Source organism: Canis lupus, chromosome X, assembly GCF_003254725.2.
Source record: "Canis lupus dingo isolate Sandy chromosome X, ASM325472v2, whole genome shotgun sequence".
In the NCBI taxonomy this organism is placed as follows: domain Eukaryota; kingdom Metazoa; phylum Chordata; class Mammalia; order Carnivora; family Canidae; genus Canis; species Canis lupus.
The window spans coordinates 56562250-56580509 of NC_064281.1; the positions used below are offsets into that span (position 1 = coordinate 56562250).

The 18260-nt window shown below is 37.7% G+C and overlaps 1 protein-coding gene across 12 annotated transcripts in view; it reads right to left on the reverse strand.

Moving 5' to 3' along the window:
• The window catches only part of PHKA1 (phosphorylase kinase regulatory subunit alpha 1), a 179730-nt gene that overhangs the window by 91240 nt on the left and 70230 nt on the right, over positions 1 to 18260 (reverse strand). For all 12 annotated transcript variants that reach the window (XR_003143883.3, XR_003143885.3, XR_003143884.3 and 9 more), the window contains one exon: positions 12221 to 12355. Coding sequence is in view for 9 of the 12 variants with exons in the window: in XM_025466198.3 (XP_025321983.1) it covers positions 12221 to 12355 (135 nt within the window). In the remaining 3 variants the exon portion in view is untranslated. The remainder of the gene's footprint in view (positions 1 to 12220; positions 12356 to 18260) is intronic.

The following is an 18260-nucleotide window of genomic DNA, read 5'->3' on the forward strand; positions in this document are numbered from 1 at the left end:
CTGTCAATCTGTATGTTGCCTTTTCACTCTCTTCATGGTGTACTCTGATGCAAATAAATTTTTTACATTTAATGAAGTCCAATTTATCTAACTTTTGTTTGCTGTCTGTGCTTTTGGTGTTATATCCAAGAAATAATTGCAAAATCCAATGTTATGAGGCTCTCCTCCTTGTATTCTCTTCTAAGAGTTGTATAATTTTAGGTTTTGGTCTTTGCTCCTTTTTTTTTAATAAAATAATTTTTTATTGGTGTTCAATTTACCAACATACAGAATAACACCCAGTGCTCATCCCGTCAAGTGTCCCCCTCAGTGCACGTCACCCACTCACCCCCACTCCCCACCCTCCTCCCCTTCCACCACCCCTAGTTCATTTCCCAGAGTTAGGAGTCTTTATGTTCTGTCTCCCTTTCTGATATTTCCCACACATTTCTTCTTCCTTCCCTTATATTCCCTTTCACTATCATTTATATTCCCCAAATGAATGAGAACATACACTGTTTGTCCTTCTCCGATTGACTTATTTCACTCAGCATAATACCCTCCAGTTCCATCCACGTTGAAGCAAATGGTGGGTATTTGTCATTTCTAATGGCTGAGTAATATTCCATTGTATACATAAACCACATCTTCTCTATCCATTCATCTTTCGATGGACACCGAGGCTCCTTCCACAGTTTGGCTATTGTGGACATTGCTGCTATAAACATCGGGGTGCAGGTGTCCCGGTGTTTCATTGCATCTGAATCTTTGGGGTAAATCCCCAACAGTGCAATGGCTGGGTCATAGGGCAGGTCTATTTTTAACTCTTTGAGGAACCTCCACACAGTTTTCCAGAGTGGCTGCACCAGTTCACATTCCCACCAACAGTTCAAGAGGGTTCCCTTTTCTCTGCATCCTCTCCAACATTTGTGGTTTCCTGCCTTGTTAATTTTCCCCATTCTCACTGGTGTGAGGTGGTATCTCATTGTGGTTTTGATTTGTATTTCTCTGATGGCAAGTGATGCAGAGCATTTTCTCATGTGCATGTTGGCCATGTCTATGTCTTCCTCTGTGAGATTTCTGTTCATGTCTTTTGCCCATTTCATGATTGGATTGTTTGTTTCTTTGGTGTTGAGTTTAAGAAGTTCTTTATAGATCTTGGAAACTAGCCCTTTATCTGATACGTCATTTGCAAATATCTTCTCCCATTCTGTAGGTTGTCTTTGAGTTTTGTTGCCTGTATCCTTTGCTGTGCAAAAGCTTCTTATCTTGATGAAGTCCCAATAGTTCATTTTTGCTTTTGTTTCTTTTGCCTTCGTGGATGTATCTTGCAAGAAGTTACTGTGGCTGAGTTCAAAAAGGGTGTTGCCTGTGTTCTCCTCTAGGATTTTGATGGAATCTTGTCTCACATTTAGATCTTTCATCCATTTTGAGTTTATCTTTGTGTATGGTGCAAGAGAGTGATCTAGTTTTATTCTTCTGCATGTGGATGTCCAATTTTCCCAGCACCATTTATTGAAGAGACTGTCTTTTTTCCAGTGGATAGTCTTTCCTCCTTTGTCGAATATTAGTTGACCTTACAGTTGAGGGTCCACTTCTGAGTTCTCTATTCTGTTCCATTGATCTATGTGTCTGTTTTTGTGCCAGTACCACACTGTCTTGATGACCACAGCTTTGTAGTACAACCTGAAATCTGGCATTGTGATGCCCCCAGATATGGTTTTCTTTTTTAAAATTCCCCTGGCTATTCGGGGTCTTTTCTGATTCCACACAAATCTTAAAATAATTTGTTCTAACTCTCTGAAGAAAGTCCATGGTATTTTGATACGGATTGCATTAAACATGTAAATTGCCCTGGGTAACATTGACATTTTCACAATATTAATTCTTCCAATCCATGAGCATGGAATATTTTTCCATCTCTTTGTGTCTTCCTTAATTTCTTTCAGAAGTGTTCTGTAGTTTTTAGGGTATAGATCCTTTACCTCTTTGGTTAGGTTTATTCCTAGGTATCTTATGCTTTTGGGTGCAATTGTCAATGGGATTGACTCCTTAATTTCTCTTTCTTCAGTGTCATTGTTAGTGTATAGGAATGCCATTGATTTCTGGGCATTGATTTTGTATCCTGCCACGCTACCAAATTGCTGTATGAGTTCTAGCAATCTTAGGGTGGAGGCTTTTGGGTTTTCTATGTAGAGTATCATGTCATCGATGAAGAGGGAGAGTTTGACTTCTTCTTTGCCAATTTGAATGCCTTTAATGTCTTTTTGTTGTCTGATTGCTGAGGCTAGGACTTCCAATACTATGTTGAATAGCAGTGGTGAGAGTGCACATCCCTGTCTTGTTCCTGATCTTAGGGGAAAGGCTCCCAGTGCTTCCCCATTGAGAATGATATTTGCTGTGGGCTTTTCGTAGATGGCTTTTAAGATGTCGAGGAAAGTTCCCTCTATCCCTACACTCTGAAGAGTTTTGATCAGGAATGGATGCTGTATTTTGTCAAATGCTTTCTCTGCATCTAATGAGAGGATCATATGGTTCTTGGTTTTTCTCTTGCTGATATGATGAATCACATTGATTGTTTTACGAATGTTGAACCAGCCTGTGTCCCGGGGATAAATCCTACTTGGTCGTGGTGAATAATTTTTAAATGTACTATTGGATTCTATTGGCTAGTATCTTGTTGACAATTTTTGCATCCATGTTCATCAGGGATATTGGTCTATAATTCTCCTCTTGGTGGGGTCTTTATCTGGTTTTGGAATTAAGGTGATGCTGGCCTCATAGAATGAATTTGGAAGTACTCCATCTCTTTCTATCTTTCCAAACAGCTTTAGTAGAATAGGTATGGTTTCTTCTTTAAACGTTTGATAGAATTCCCCTGGGAAGCCATCTGGCCCTGGACTCTTGTGTCTTGGGAGGTTTTTGATGACTGCTTCAATTTCCTCCCTGGTTATTGGCCTGTTCAGGTTTTCTATTTCTTCCTGTTCCAGTTTTGGTAGTTTGTGGCTTTCCAGAAATGCGTCCATTTCTTCTAGATTGCCTAATTTATTGGCGTATAGCTGTTCAGAATATGTTTTTAAAATCATTTGTATTTCCTTTGTGTTGGTAGTGATCTCTCCTTTCTCATTCATGATTTTATTGAGTCTTTTCTCCCTTCTTTTTAATAAGGTTGGCTAATGGTTTATCTACCTTATTAATTCTTTCAAAGAACCAACTCCTGGTTCTGTTGATCTGTTCCACAGTTCTTCTGCTCTCGATTTCGTTGAGTTCTGCTCGAATCTTTCTTAACTCTCTTCTTCTGCTGGGCGTAGAGTCCATCTGCTGTTTTTTCTCTAGCTCCTTTATGTGTAAGGTTAGCTTTTGTATTTGAGTTCTTTCCAGTTTTTGAATGGATGCTTGTATTGCGATGTATTTCCCCCTTAGGACTGCTTTTGCTGCATCCCAAAGATTTTGAACGGTTGTATCTTCATTCTCATTAGTTTCCATGAATCTTTTTAATACTTCCTTAACTTCCTGGTTGACCCTTTCATCTTTTATTTCCTGGTTGACCCTTTCATGTTTTCTTTGCTCCATTTTGAATTAATCTTTGTATATGGTATAAAGTTAGGGTTCAACTTCATTCTTTTGCACATGGATATTCAGTTTTCCTAACACAGTATCTTGAGCACTGACCTTTCACCACTGAATAGATTTGGTACCTCTGTCAAAAATCATTTGACTATATCTGTAAGGATTTATTTCTGGGATTTCTATTCCATTTAATTTTTTTCCTATGGATCTGTCTTTATGCCAGTAGTACACTCTTGATTACTGTCACTTTGTAGTAAGTTATAAAATCAGTAAATATATGTTTTCAATCTTTGTTTTTCTTTCAAGATTGTTTTGGGGTCCCTTGAGATTCCATATGAATGAAATTTTTTATTTTTGCTAAAAATATCAGTGGGTTTTAGATAGGGATTGCATTGAGTCCATCAATCATTTTGGATAGTACTGACATCTTCTAATCCGTGAGCATGGCTGCCTTTCCATTTATTTCTGTCTTCTTTAATTTCTTTCATAAACATTTTATCCTTTTCAGTGTACAAATCTTTCACTTCCTTGGTTACATTTATTCCAAACTGTTTTATTCTTTCTGATAATTGTAAATGAAATTGTTCTTTTAATTTTCCTTTTGGACTGTTTATTGTTAATGTATAAAAATGCAATTGATTTTTGCGTGTTGCTTTTGTATCCTGCAATTTTGCTGAATATGTTCTAACTTTTTTTAGTAGAATCTTTAGGGTTTTCTTTACGTAAGCCCATGTAAGACCATGTAATTTGCAAACATTTTTTACTTATTCCTTTCTGACTTGGATGCCTTTTATTTCTTTTTCTTGCCTACTTGTTCTGGCTAGAACTTCCAATACTATGTTAATTAGAAGTCTGTATATCTGTTTTGGTTGTATTTTTTCTTTTGGCCTTCATTTATTTGGTTTCCTAGCATATCTTATTATATGTTTTCAATGTTGAACACATTGCACAAAGCATTGGAGGGGCTCTGGATGATATTATTTTCTTCCAAAGGTGATTTAGTTTATTTTAGCAGGCAGATACACAGCAGATCATCTTAGTCATATCAGTGATTGAGAAGATTGTGTTTTAGGCTTTGTGTTTCAGAGAAACTGGTCTATTTGTGACTTGCCTTTACTTTTAGCATGTAGCTCACCCTTCAGGGACTCTGCTGGAAGCCTGGAGTGTTTATTATAGTTTCTTCCACAAAGAAAGGTTCTGAAATAAAATTTTTGTTTTCCTAACAGTGAGATTTTGTACTTGGTTTTTTGGCCTCTCATCCCATGCAAGCACAGCTTAAGAATCAGCAAATGCCTCAAAGGAAACTGCACAGAGAATAAAGAATGGTGCTTACTTTTCTGAGGTTCTCTTTTCTTCAGGATTTTGGTTTCTCAAGTCTGGCTGTCTTAATTATTTTCTAATGCTCTCATTTACCTTTATTTTTAAAATATAGCCATTGTAGTTGTTCTTAGTATGAAGATTAATCTGATACAAACCATTTCACAGCTAGAAGCTGAAAGTCTACCTTATTCTTTTTAACTGTGACAACCTATCACAATTCAGCCATTCTTGTTCATACATATTAGTTTGCTTCTCTCATTTTGCTATTACAAATTATGTTGTAATGAACAGCTTTGTACATATATCCTTGTGCACTTGTATGAGTATTATATAGGATAGATTCTCCTAAGTAAAGTTGTTAGTCAAAGATACGTGCATTAAAATTTTTTATAGGTAATGCCAAATTGCCTCTGATTTACACTACCAGGAGTGCTGAGATTGTTCATTTCTCCACATATTCACCAGCGCTGGATATTATCAATCTTAACTTTTGTAAAACTAATGGGAAAAACTTTTATCTCATTGTTTGTTTTGTCTTACATTTCCCCAATTATTAAAGAGGCTGAAGCTTGACAACTTAAAAAAGTGTAGTGCTAAGAAAGGAGGAACTGTGACCAACAGCACCAAAAAGTAACATACACACACATACATGTGTTAGTGAGTCTATGTATGTACAGTAAATGATTAAGGTGACATTTCAACAGTTTTTATATGAAGTATTCAATCAATAGTGCTGGAAAGACCGGCTAAGTATTTTGCAAGCAAGTTATGATTCTTACGTCATAAGGTAAACTAAAATTAAAATTCTAGACTAAGAGTTAAATGTAAAATTGTTAAAATAAAATAAAATAAAATAAAATAAATAAATAAAAAAATAAATGTAAAATTGTAACTATAAAAAACTAAGAAAATACAGTGAAAATATATTTGACCTAGGGATGAATCTATCTTTCTAAGCATAACAGCAAAGAAAACAAAAAGAAGACAATTTTACTATGTAAAAATGTAAAACCTTTATATATCAAAATAAAATACAAAATTAAAAGGCAAATAATAAAATAGCAAAGTATTGCAATAACTTGTGGAAGACAAAGTGTTAGCATCCCTAATATATAAAAAATCTTGTCTAAAGCAATAAGAAATTTACAATTTTCCAGTAGAAAAATGGTAAAAGAATATACATAATTTACAAAATAAATAGGAAAAAAGTCTACTTAACTTACAAAAACAATTTATCATCCATACATCAAAAATATTGAAATCATGCTAACAGATATTAAAATAGTGTTGTAAGAGGTTAAGAAAATATAATAGGGTTCATCATACATTATTATGTTGCAAAGTACAAATAGCAAAGATTGTTCTTTCTGACACCATTTTTCTAAAAACAACTGTGTATTTATTTAATAAAAAAGTGATTGGAAGCAAACACTCCAAAACAAAAACAGTGGTTTCCCATGAATGTTATATTTGTAGGTGACTTTTCTCTACTTTCCAGGTCCCTGCATTTGACATATATATATCAATTTGTAACCATAACTTACTATTTATGAAAACTGAGGAGAATGAGCATAGCACATCTATTCAAATGAAACTAGGAGACAAATTTACAATTCCTGAAGAAATGAAAGATATAGATGATAAAGTGGATGTATTTGATGTTCAAAAATTTGCACAAAGGCAAGAAAATAATTATCTGAAAGAAAGTTACAGAACAGAAAATATATACATTACAAACTTCATTGATAAAAGCTTACCATAAGGTATACTTAAAGGATTGATAAATATATATGGAAATGTGCAGATCCTGCCAGATATGCAAGCCATAGGAAACACAATTTCAAAAAAATAAAGCAGATATGAAGAAATGTATACCTTCACCAAGAATTAAAGAAAGGCAATTAAAATAGCATGTGTAGCAAAACTATTAATCTAACAAAAACAAGTGATAAAAATTCAATGTTGGTAAAGTAGTAAAAATAAAAAGGTATATTTTATATTTACTGATGTCACTAAAAATTGGTTGGTCTTTCTAAAGAATAATAGGGCAACATAAAACAAGAACTACAAAGCTGTCCATCTTCTTTTATCCAGAATCCCTTTTCTGAGAATATACTCCAAAGAAACAGGAGTATATATTTGAAAGCCTATACAAAGGCATTCGTAGAATGATAAGGGCTTTGGAAACAATTCAAGTATTTAATAACTAGGGAACAATTAGTTTAATTTGATGGAATAATAATACATAGGTCCTTCAAAACGTAAAAATACACAAAAAGAATAAGTGAAAAAACACAATATGCACACACTGTAACTATAAATGTATCTAAATGCAGTAACATTAGAAAAATTAGAATTATATAGATTTAAGTTGAATATTTGTGAAGTTATGTTCCTAAAGTTGATTAATCTCATACTTAAAAAAAAGGATAGATTTATTTATTTATTTATTTATTTATTTATTTATTTGAGAGAGGGAGTGAGTGAGCATGGGTGAACAGGGGGGAGGAGCAAAGAGAGAGGGAGATGGAGAGAAGCTGATTCCCCAGTGACCACATAGCCTGATGGGGCTCCATCCCACAACCATGAGATTATGACCTGAGTTGAAACAAGAGCTGGACACTTAACTGACTGAGCCACCTACATGCCCCAATCAATCTCATCCTTTAAAAAAATTTAATAAAGATATGGAACTGAAATATTTGAGGCGAGGCAGACATTCCCATTTAGTTAACATATATACATGAACATGCCTGGTGAAGAAATCTCTCTCTCTCTCCCTTTTCTTTTTTTGGTGGTATTACAGTTTTCACTTGATGTATGCTTAAAGCAATTTTGTAATTGTGAAATTGTTGCTATGATAATATTTTGAAGATTTACTCATTTGATAAGTTATCAAATCATTCCTTTTGTGACTTCCAGACAAATCTATCTTCTTTCTCCTGTGCTTTGTATATAACACCATTACTATAGCATTTATAAGATTGTATTATAATTAGCTGGTTACATGTCTATGTCACCCACAGAATCTAGCCCAGTGCCTGATGCATAATAAGTGAGCAACAGATTCTTATGAAAGAATAAATGAATGAAGCAAATGAAGGAACATATTTGGAAAGTAAAGGCAGGTTGTTACTGGAGTCCCTGTAATGGTTAATTACTCATTAAATTCAAGACCATCTGTCTTCATTTCCTTTGACTGGGAAATAATAACTTCTCAGTGCCTCAAAGTGCACACTTTGAAAAAGTGACCAGTAAGGTGTTTGCTTCAATTTGTTGGAAAGATGTGATATGATGCAGGTAGATTCCAAGAATGACGGCCCAGAGCTTGGAAGCTACCTATATCCTAGTAAGATTACACTAAATTTAGAATAATAAGTGTGAAAAAGCAAAGGGTAAAATAAACTTATCATCTTCTGAGTGAGAATCAAAGAGAATCAGGTCAAAGGCACCAATAGCACTTGCATGAACTCCAAACCATAAAGACTTCTAAGAGGGGCAAAGAAGGTCAACTATACTGTTCCTGGAATAAGATTTGGACTAGATAGAGAAATATCTTCCTTATGTCAACAGATTTAGTGGACTGGTATTTGGAAAGTAGGAGCACATTATAGTCTGAGGCTAGTGGGAATGGCCAAGAAAATAAAAAACAGGAAGCAAAGTCTGGGAAGGACTAAGATACCCATTCCACTTTGTAAAGAATCAACCCAAATTAATCTCAGAAGTTTCAGGGTCTTGGAATTTATCTTGGATAGAGTTGAGTAAGGGAAGGGAACTAGGGGTTCAGTGTTTTGTAATAGTCAAATTAAGCTGTGGCTAGATTTCAGAAATTAGGGTCTGAGATCTATATTCAATTAATTTGTTAATTTCTAAGTATGTATATTTTAGTTTCCCATTTTTTTAAGGTAAAGTTTTAGAAAATTTCAACTTTGCACTTGAATTAAAAAGAAAAGGAATTTTGTACATTATAGCTAGGATGGAAGAAGGGGGAAATCTGCGTATTCCTAAAGTCAGATATAATATTAACGAGGAGTTAAGGCCCTATTGGCATAAAACATGAGTGCTTAGGAGAGACAGATAAAGTCATCTCTGACTGTTGGTCATCTCCTCCTTAGTTGATTCCAACTCAATTAAGACCTACATAACTGCTGTAGAAGCTGAGTATCTAAAATAGGTGTTAGTAAAAAGGAAAGGAGACTGGTTTTGAGCTGGACAAGACTTGGCTTGGCTGTAATTACTCACTGACCATTCTTGGTGAAGAAGAAAAGTATATACACACATACATATATATAAAGAAAGTACACACACATACACACATATATACACATACACACAAAGTAGGCTTTGGATTTATAAGTGACAATCTATTATCTAGGATATAATCTATAAATTTGTCCTTTTCTGGCTTGATTTAAGATTGTATTAATTTCTAGCTGGTGCTATAACAAATTACCACAAACTCAGTGGCTTAAAATAGCACACATTTAAACTCTTATAGCTCTGAAAGTCATCAGAGGTCCAAAATACTTTAATATCTTTTATGGGTATTAAAAGGTAAAAAAAAAATCAAAATGTCAGCAGGGCTGGTTCCTTCTGGAGGCCCCAGGAGAGAATCTGTTCCTTGCCTCTTCCAATTTCTAGAGGATAAGGCTAGTAGTTTTATCACTTCTATCTCTTGCTTCTGACCTCATATCTCCTAATTCTATAGGCAGATCTCCCTTTGGCTCCCTCTTATAAATAGGGCACTTCTGATTACATTTAGGGTCCACCTGGATAATCTGGACTAACCCTCCCATCTCAATCTCTTTAATTTAATCACCTGTAAATTCCCTTTTTGCTATATGGTAACATTCATAGGTTCCAGGGATTAGACCCTGGATACCTTTGGGGAGCATTTTTCATCCTTCCACAGTCCCTCCTATGGCCCCTAGAGATTCACATGCCTCCCACTTACAAAGTGCATTCACCTCATCCCAACATTTCGCAAACTCTCAATACATTACAGCATCAACTGAAGTCCAAAATCTCTTCTGAATATCATTATTTATAAAGCCCCAAATCTCATCAGCTAAATCAAGTATGGGTGAGGATATGGGTATGAGACAAAATTCCTCTCCATCTGTGGACCTTTGAAACTAGAAAACAAGTTATGTTCTCTAAAAATACAGGCATAGAATATAAATTATAGACATTCTCATTCCAAAAGGGAGAAAATGGAAGGAAGGAGTCAGCAGCCCCAGACAGTTTTAAAATCCAACTGGGATTACTCAATTAGGTTTCAAGGCATAGTAGTAATTCTCTGTGGTTTGAGGCTCTGCCGTCTGGGCCCAAGGCACCTCCCTTGAAGTCGTTCTTCCTTTTTCTTGAAGAGTAGCACTTGTTTATAGCTTAGTAGCTTTATCAGCCTGCTTCCTGGCTATACAATTTTGAGAGTCCAATATCCTTCTTTAATCTTGTCCCCTTTCTGTCCCTTTCAGTACAGTTTGTCAGTGTTTCTGCATATATAACATTCTCAAAAACTTTGTGGGTATTATATATATGTCATGGGGGGTTCATGCCATTAGACAAGAGGGTCCTCTCCAAGATCTTTCCTGGGATAATCACATCTCTATTCCTAGATTCTGCTAATATGGTTGAGGGAATCCATAAGTCACAGCCTTATCTCTTCAAAGAGCCCGCTGTATGAATGAATACACTGATCTTTTGGTTTTTCTAGTCAACCTTAGCAAAAGGTTGTCCAGCCATAACCTTGAATTCTTTTCCAGAGCATTTCTTTTCTGACAGCAAATTTCCAAATTTTATCATTTTTGCCAATCTGAGAATTTCATCAAGTCCTGACTCCTTTTTGCTTAACTGTTTTTCCCTCAATTATCTCTTTCCTCTTTCCTTTTACTATAAGCAGCAAGAAAAAAAAAAACAGGCCATGATTTCAACACTTTGCCTGAAAATCTCCTTAGTTAAATATCCAGGTTCATAATTTATAGTTATGTTTTCCACATAACACAGGACACAATTCAGCTAGCAATCTTTTTGTCACTATACAGCAAAGATCTTTTTCTTCAAGTTTGCAATTACATGTTCCTCATTTCTTTCTGAGCCTTCACTGGCAATGCCTTTAGCATCCTTATTTCTACCAACAGCTTGTTTAAAGCAATATAGGCTTTTTCTATCGTGTGACTCAAAATTCTTCCAGCCTCTATGCATTACCTGATTCCAAAGCCACTTCCACATTTTTTAGATATTTGTTACAGCACCACCACATGTCCCAATATCAAAATCTGTATTACTTTCCTGCTCCTGCTATTAAGAAATTACCACAAACTAGGTGGCTTAAGACAACACATACTTATTCTTTTACATTTCTAGAGGTCAGAAGCTCAAAATGAGGCTTTCAGGACTAAAAACAAAATCAAGGCATCAACAGGGTTGTTTTCTTCTGGAAATCTCCAGGAGAGAATCTGTTCCTTACCAATTCTAACTTCTAGGGGCTGTGGGCATTCCTTGGAAATCTTTGGCTCATAGCTGCATCACTCCAATCTCTTGTTTCTGTTGTCACACATCTTACCTTCTATAGTCTGAATCCCCTCTGCCTTTCTTTTAAAAGGATACTTGTGATTACATTTAAAGTCCACTTGGAAAATCCAGGATAATTCTCCACCTCTCAAGCTCCTTCAATTAATCATACCTGCAAAGTCTCTTTTGCTATATAAGTTAATATTCACAGGTTCCAGGAATTAGGACCTAGATACCTTTGGGGGCCGTTATTCAGTCTTCCACAAGGGTACTTTGGGGATTTGAGATCCTTTTTTTTTAAGTTAACAGTGTAGCAATTTGTTTAATATAAAATTTGTAATAAATTGTGTAAACTTGTAATTTGTAGTAATCTGCTTAGTCTATCATTAAGTTTAATATGTTAAAAATTGAGTATTAATTAAAATAAGTATTAGATGAAGTGGAATTTTCTAATATTGTCAACCAATTCACTACATGACAAGGTGTAAAAGACCTTGAAAATGTTCATTGGTTATTACTTTACATAAAATTAGCATGTATTCAAAATGGAAATATAGTCTCAAGAAAGGGGAGATCATGTTAGTTAAGCATGCACTTGGAATGAAGAAACAATAGTTTGCTAACAGTCATGGCCTATATGCCAGAGCTCATAAACGCATCTAAAATTACCAAACCTGCTCAGGATATATTGGGTTAGGAACTTAGGTTCTAGAGACTCTAAATTCCTTCTCAGATCCAGTTTAACAAAGCAGTACAAAATAAAAAGGAAAAAAAACAGCCTGTATGGAATAATGCTTTGATGATTATAATGACTGATTATTAAGGCCGATCTCCTTACCTAGGCTGGAATAAATGTGGCTGAGAATACAGGCTGGTTGTACTCTGATAGGGTATACCTCAGCAATGGTCTCCACATCGATTCCCTTGTCTTTCAAAATGGCCTTGATTTCTTCTGTCTCGGCTAGAATGGAAACTATGGGAAGGAAAAAAGATGAGGTCAACAGAAACTTTTATTTCAATAGAAACCTAAAGATCTCTCAAGCCATATAATTTCTTTTGAAGGGAAGAGAAAGAAAATGAGAGGAAATTAACAGTTATTGAGGAACTTTGATGAAACAAATATCACACTAGGTATATAATATTATTACCTAAATGGAAAAGGAAAAAGGGCTTCATGACTACAAATTAGATTTTGCTTTTTTGGCTAAGTACATATGTGCTCCTAGAGAATGCCACACTCTATATCTGAGATTCAATGTTTAAATAGGGGAAAAATCCAACATGAGGTGTGTTACAGCTTTGGTAAAAGTTGATTCTCCAAGGCTCTTTCATATCCTTAAGACCAGATAGGATTTTGAGGGTAGTAAAGAACACCCAAATAATAAGAATTACCCTGTAGTCAGAGAATGGTAGAAGACAAGGTAAATTGAGAATAAAAAATTGAGATGCCATAGTTGAAACTGTGTGTAGTCGTTTTGGGCTTGGCAGGTGGGTAGGGATACCACTTCTCCAGACTCTGAGCCTGCCAAGCCTGGACAGCTCCCTTTTATTCCTGTTATATTCGTGTCTCTAACATGCTTATCATACTTACAAGGGAGGAGGCCAAGTCAGCTCCCTGACTTTTGTGTTTACTTTCCCTCTAGGGGACAGATACCTGGCTGGGGCTAATAACCTGAGTGGGGCCTCAGTTGGCTTGACACTAAGCACTGAAGGCAAACATGTGCCCTGATCCTGTCTCCAATGCTGGTAGGTGTGTTGAATTGGGTTTATGTGGAAATGAAGGTACCATTTGGTACATTCAAGTTTACCAATATTTTCTGTGTTGAGTGTTTAGGACAAAAACCTCGCTAAAAGAGTGCTACTTTCTTTTTCTTTGCAATTATCTTCTTTCTCTCTCTCTCTCTCTCTCTCTCTCTCTCTCTCTCTCTGTGTGTGTGTGTGTGTGTGATGTGTGTCTATCTTGGGAACCTTATAGTATTGTGTTGCTGTAGTCTGCATCAGAATATGCAGGATTTGATGATCACAGGGCCCTCTGGACATAACACAATCTTGATTAATTATACTGGAAACATGAAAATGACAAATATTCTCCAGGAAAAATGTACAAAGGAAGAATGGTAGTGGGCTAAGGAAAGTCCAGGAAAACACATGTGGTCATCCATCCATTCATTAACAAACATTTACTAAGCACTTAAATGGATGAAGTACTATGCTAGGCACTAGGGATAAAGAGATGGGTAAGTTAGTCTTTCTCTTGAAGAGCTTACAGTGTAATGGAAGTGACACACACAAGCTGATTGTAAAATAAGCTGCTACGTAACTAGAGATATGCACAAAACATTGTAAGCTCCAAAGAGCAACATCTATCAAGTCTGAGATAGGTAGAGAGCAGTTTCAGAAAAGGCTTTCTGAAAGAATTGATGTCTAAGCTGAATTTGAAAGAATAAATGTTAGCCAGGAGAAAGAAGTGAATAGGAATGGGGAAATCCATTTTAGGTTCAAGGTACACAATGATCATAAAACACGAAAATGAAAAAAGAATGTGTGTGGTGGGGAGATGAGGAACTACATACATTTCAATATTGCTGTAGCATAAAATAGTTTGCACAGTGGTAAAAAAAAAGAGTGGAAAGGCAGACAGAGGCTAGATCTTTATGGAGGGCATATATGTCACTCTAAGTATTTTGTATTTTATCCTTGGGTAATGATGTCCAAACTGCATTCTACTGAGCTTCAGGGATCTGCAAAAGGCAATGCAGTTGGTAGCAGGAGTAGAGAGGACTGAAAGAGAGGCAAATGAACAACACTCTGGGGTGCTAGGAACACTTTCAACCTCAACAGCTGAGCTTTTTTGTTTTTTTTTTTGTTTTTGTTTTTTTTACTTTATGTTTTATAAAATATTTAGAAAATTCCACCTAGGGGAGGGGGCAAGATGGCGGAAGAGTAGGGTCCCCAAGTCACCTGTACCCACCAAATTACCTAGACAACTTTCAAATCATCCTGAAAACCTACGAATTCGGTCTGAGATTTAAAGAGAGTACAGCTGGAATGCTACAGTGAGAAGAGTTTCTGCTTCTATCAAGGTAGGAAGAAGGAAAAAAAATAAAGAAATAAAAAAGCATCCAAGGGGGAGGGGCCTCGCGAGGAGCCGGGCTAAGGCCGCGGGGCGAGGGCCACCAGGACAGGAAAGTCCCATCCTGGAGAAGCCAATCTTCCCGGATGGAAAGGCACTTGCAGGGAGCTCAGGCAGGACCCCAGGAGGGACGGGGATGCCCTCAGGCTTCCAGGGGCACTAACAGAGAACCTCTCCTGGTGCCCCAGGAGAGAGTGCGCCACACACCGCAGCCGAGCTCCCTAAAGGGCTGCAGTGCGCGCCCGGCGGGGCAGGAGCAGCTCTGGGGGCGGTTCAGGTGGCGGCTCTGCACGGAGGGGGCTGCGTGGCCCAGGAGCGTGATTCCAGTGGCGCAAGGCCCGGAGCCCAGGGTGCTGGGGGACACAGCCCAAGATCTGGCGCTCCCCCTGAGACAGGCAGAGGCCGGGAGGACACAGGACAGCAAGAATGCTCCTGCCGCTGGGCAGCCCGATCTATGCAGATGGGCAGCCCCCGCCCGCGGAGGATCCAGGCCCCTGCGGACTGAGAGCTGTGGTAGTTACTGCGGGAGCGGACTCCAGGGCTGGATAGGAGGCCGCTGCCACTGTTGTTCCTCCTGGGGCCTCACAGGATAAACAACTCCCACTGAGCTGTGTACCGGGCAGGGGGCTAAGCAGCTCTCTCAGGTGCACACACCTGAGAATCAGCACAGCAGGTCCCTCTCCGAGAAGACCAGCTAGAAGGACAGAGGAAAAACAAGTTATTGACTAAGCAGCACTGGAAAGTTCCAGGGAAAGTCGAGGGATTTACAGTATATAGAATCAGATGATACTCCCCCTTGTTCTTTGTTTTCTGTTTGCTCCCCCCCCTTTTTTCTTTTTTTTTTCTTTTTTCTTTTTTCTTTTTTCTCTTCTCTCTTTTTCTCCTTTTTCCAGTACAACTTGTTTTTGGCCACTCTGCACTGAGAAAAATGACTAGAAGGAAAAACTCACCTCAAAAGAAAGAATCAGAAACAGCACTCTCTCCCACAGAGTTACAAAATTTGGATTACAATTCAATGTCAGAAAGCCAATTCAGAAGCACAGTTATAAAGCTACTGGTGGCTCTAGAAAAAAGCATAAAGGATTCAAGAGACTTCATGACTGCAGAATTTAGATCTAATCAGGCAGAGATTAAAAATCAATTAAATGAGATGCAATCCAAACTGGAGGTCCTAACGACAAGGGTAACGAGGTAGAAGAACAAGTGAGTGACATAGAAGACAAGTTGATGGCAAGGTAGAAAATTCCACCTATATACTAGGCACTGCCAAATGCTAGCTATGGGTACAGAGATAGACACGATTCCTGGAGACAATGACACTGACAATGAGTTCTGCTAGAAGCCTGAGTAGAAATTAATCTGGCAAAGGTGAAGGTAAAAGGGAGTTGTTCCAGATGGAAGAAACAGCTTAGACAATGGCTCAAGGGCAACATGGAACAAGGCAGATCTAGGGACTATAGAACGTTCTTTACAGCAGGAGCATGGAGTGTGAAGGGGCCATCGTAAAAAATGACAATGGAGACAGGGTCAGGAACCAGATCATAAAGGGCTTTAAAAATCATGTGGAGGAGTTTGGCAATGGAAACCTTTGCAGTTGTAATCAGGGGATTAATATATCCATATCTGTACCTTAAAAAGACCATATTCATGTTGATGAGTAAAGAATAAACTGGTCGATAATAGTGGGCCTATACTGAAGAAAGGGAGACTACCTAAAAATTTATTGCACTGGGATGCTTGAGTGGCTCGGTGGTTGAGCATCTGTCTTTGGCTCAGAGCATGATCCTGGAGTCCTGGGATCAAGTCCTGTATGGGGCTCCCTGCAGGGGAGCAGCTTCTGTGTCTCTGCCTCGCTCTCTGGGTCTCTCATGAATAAATAAATAAAATCTTTAAAAAATTTATTGCATGAATGCAAATGAGAGATGATTACCTAGACTAAGATCATGACATTGGTACTGGAGAGGACAAGATGGATTTTAGAATCAATTTAAGGTAAAGAAATCAGGATTTGTTAACTGGTTGAATACAGGAGGTGAGAGAGGGGGAGATACTGAGAATGATTCCCCAGGTATTTATATGTGTAACTAAGAGAATGGTGTGACTTTCAGGACAAGGCACATAGGGGGAAAAGCAGGCATGAGTAATATAATGGGAGGGGGCAGCTGGAGTAATTTTAGACATGTTGAGTTTAAAGTGCATGTGAGACATCCAAGTGGGGCTGTCTTAAAGAACAGTGATATAGATTCAGAAGTCATTAGCATATAAAGAGATGAGATGGGCAAGGAGAATACATAGAGAAAAAGAATATAACCTCGAGGAAGTTCAACATGTAAGAAATGGGCAGATGAAGAAAAGCCTGGGGTGGGAATGAGGAGCTCTTGTCCGAAGGCTTATCTTTTCTTTATGATATAGGAGGTGAAATCATCTTCTGAGAGTGAAGAACTGAGAACATAGGAAAAGGGAGAAGGTTTGGAATAAGAGGAAGCTGGGAGACAAGAACAAATATTTTCAGAAGAAGGTGTATGGACAAAACTCCCAGGAATACCAAAAGTTAAGGGCAAAGAGAAGAGGAAGCCCAGAATGTGACAAAAAATTACAAAATTTAGGTTGAAGGAGATCCAGGAGATGGTATCACAGAAGACATGGGAGTTAAGAGTTTCCAGAAAGATAAACAATAAATGAAACAGAAACATCTACTAAAATGTAGACTGAAAAATACCTACTAAATTTTTCAATAACTTAAGCAAAAGCAATTTCAGAGGAGTAATGAGCTTAGTCTGGAAAGGACTGCAGAATGCATGGAATATAAAGAAGCAAAATTAGGATGAGGAAGGAAGGCTAGGATAAATAAAGGAAGATAAATATGTAAATGAACTAAAACCCAGAACCAACAGAGAGGATGAGACAGGAAAGAGTAGGTCTCTAGGAAGGATGGGGAAGAGGAAAGGACCAGGCAATAGAAGGAGGAGTTGGCCCTTAAGAGAAGAAACACCTCTTCTGAGACCAGAGAAAAGGAGACAAGGATGAGTGAAAATATAAGTAAGAGTGTGGTGGGGGGCTGGGAAACTGACAACAATCAGAATACCAAGATTATCTAGCTAGACTGAAATATCTAACCTTGGTAGTAGGCCAAGAAACAGGATAAAAACAAGGGATGGGTGTTGAAACAGGTTTGGAATAGCGGTTGAAAAGAATGAAGGGATGCTTGGGTGGCTCAGTGGTTGAGTGTCTGCCTTTGGCTCAGGCCATGATCCTGGGGTCCTGGGATGGAGTCCTGCATCAGCCTCCTCACAGGGAGCCTGCTTCTCCCTCTGCCTATGTCTCTGCTTCTCTGTGTCTCTCATGAATAAATAAATAAAATCTTAAGAAAAGAATGAAAATGCTGAATAATAGTAAGAACAAGGATTAATAGGAGGAACTGTGAATCTAGCTGAGTTGGAGACTGTAGAATTACTGTGCTATAATATGTTCATTTGGTGATTTTTTTCCAGTAGATTTTAGCAGGCCAGGTACAGGATCAGAAAATGCAGACTGTAAGAGGCTAGGAAGATGACAGAGTAGGAAGACCATCAGATTGCCTCGTCCCATAGATACAACTAGATAACACTCACATCAATCTGAAGATTGGCAGAACAAACTCCACAACTGAAGGTAGAGAAGAGGCCATTTCAAAAAAGCAGTAAGGGTGAAGACATGGTTTGGGAGGAAAATGGACCATGGCCATCTGCAGTGGGGAGGGAGCTAG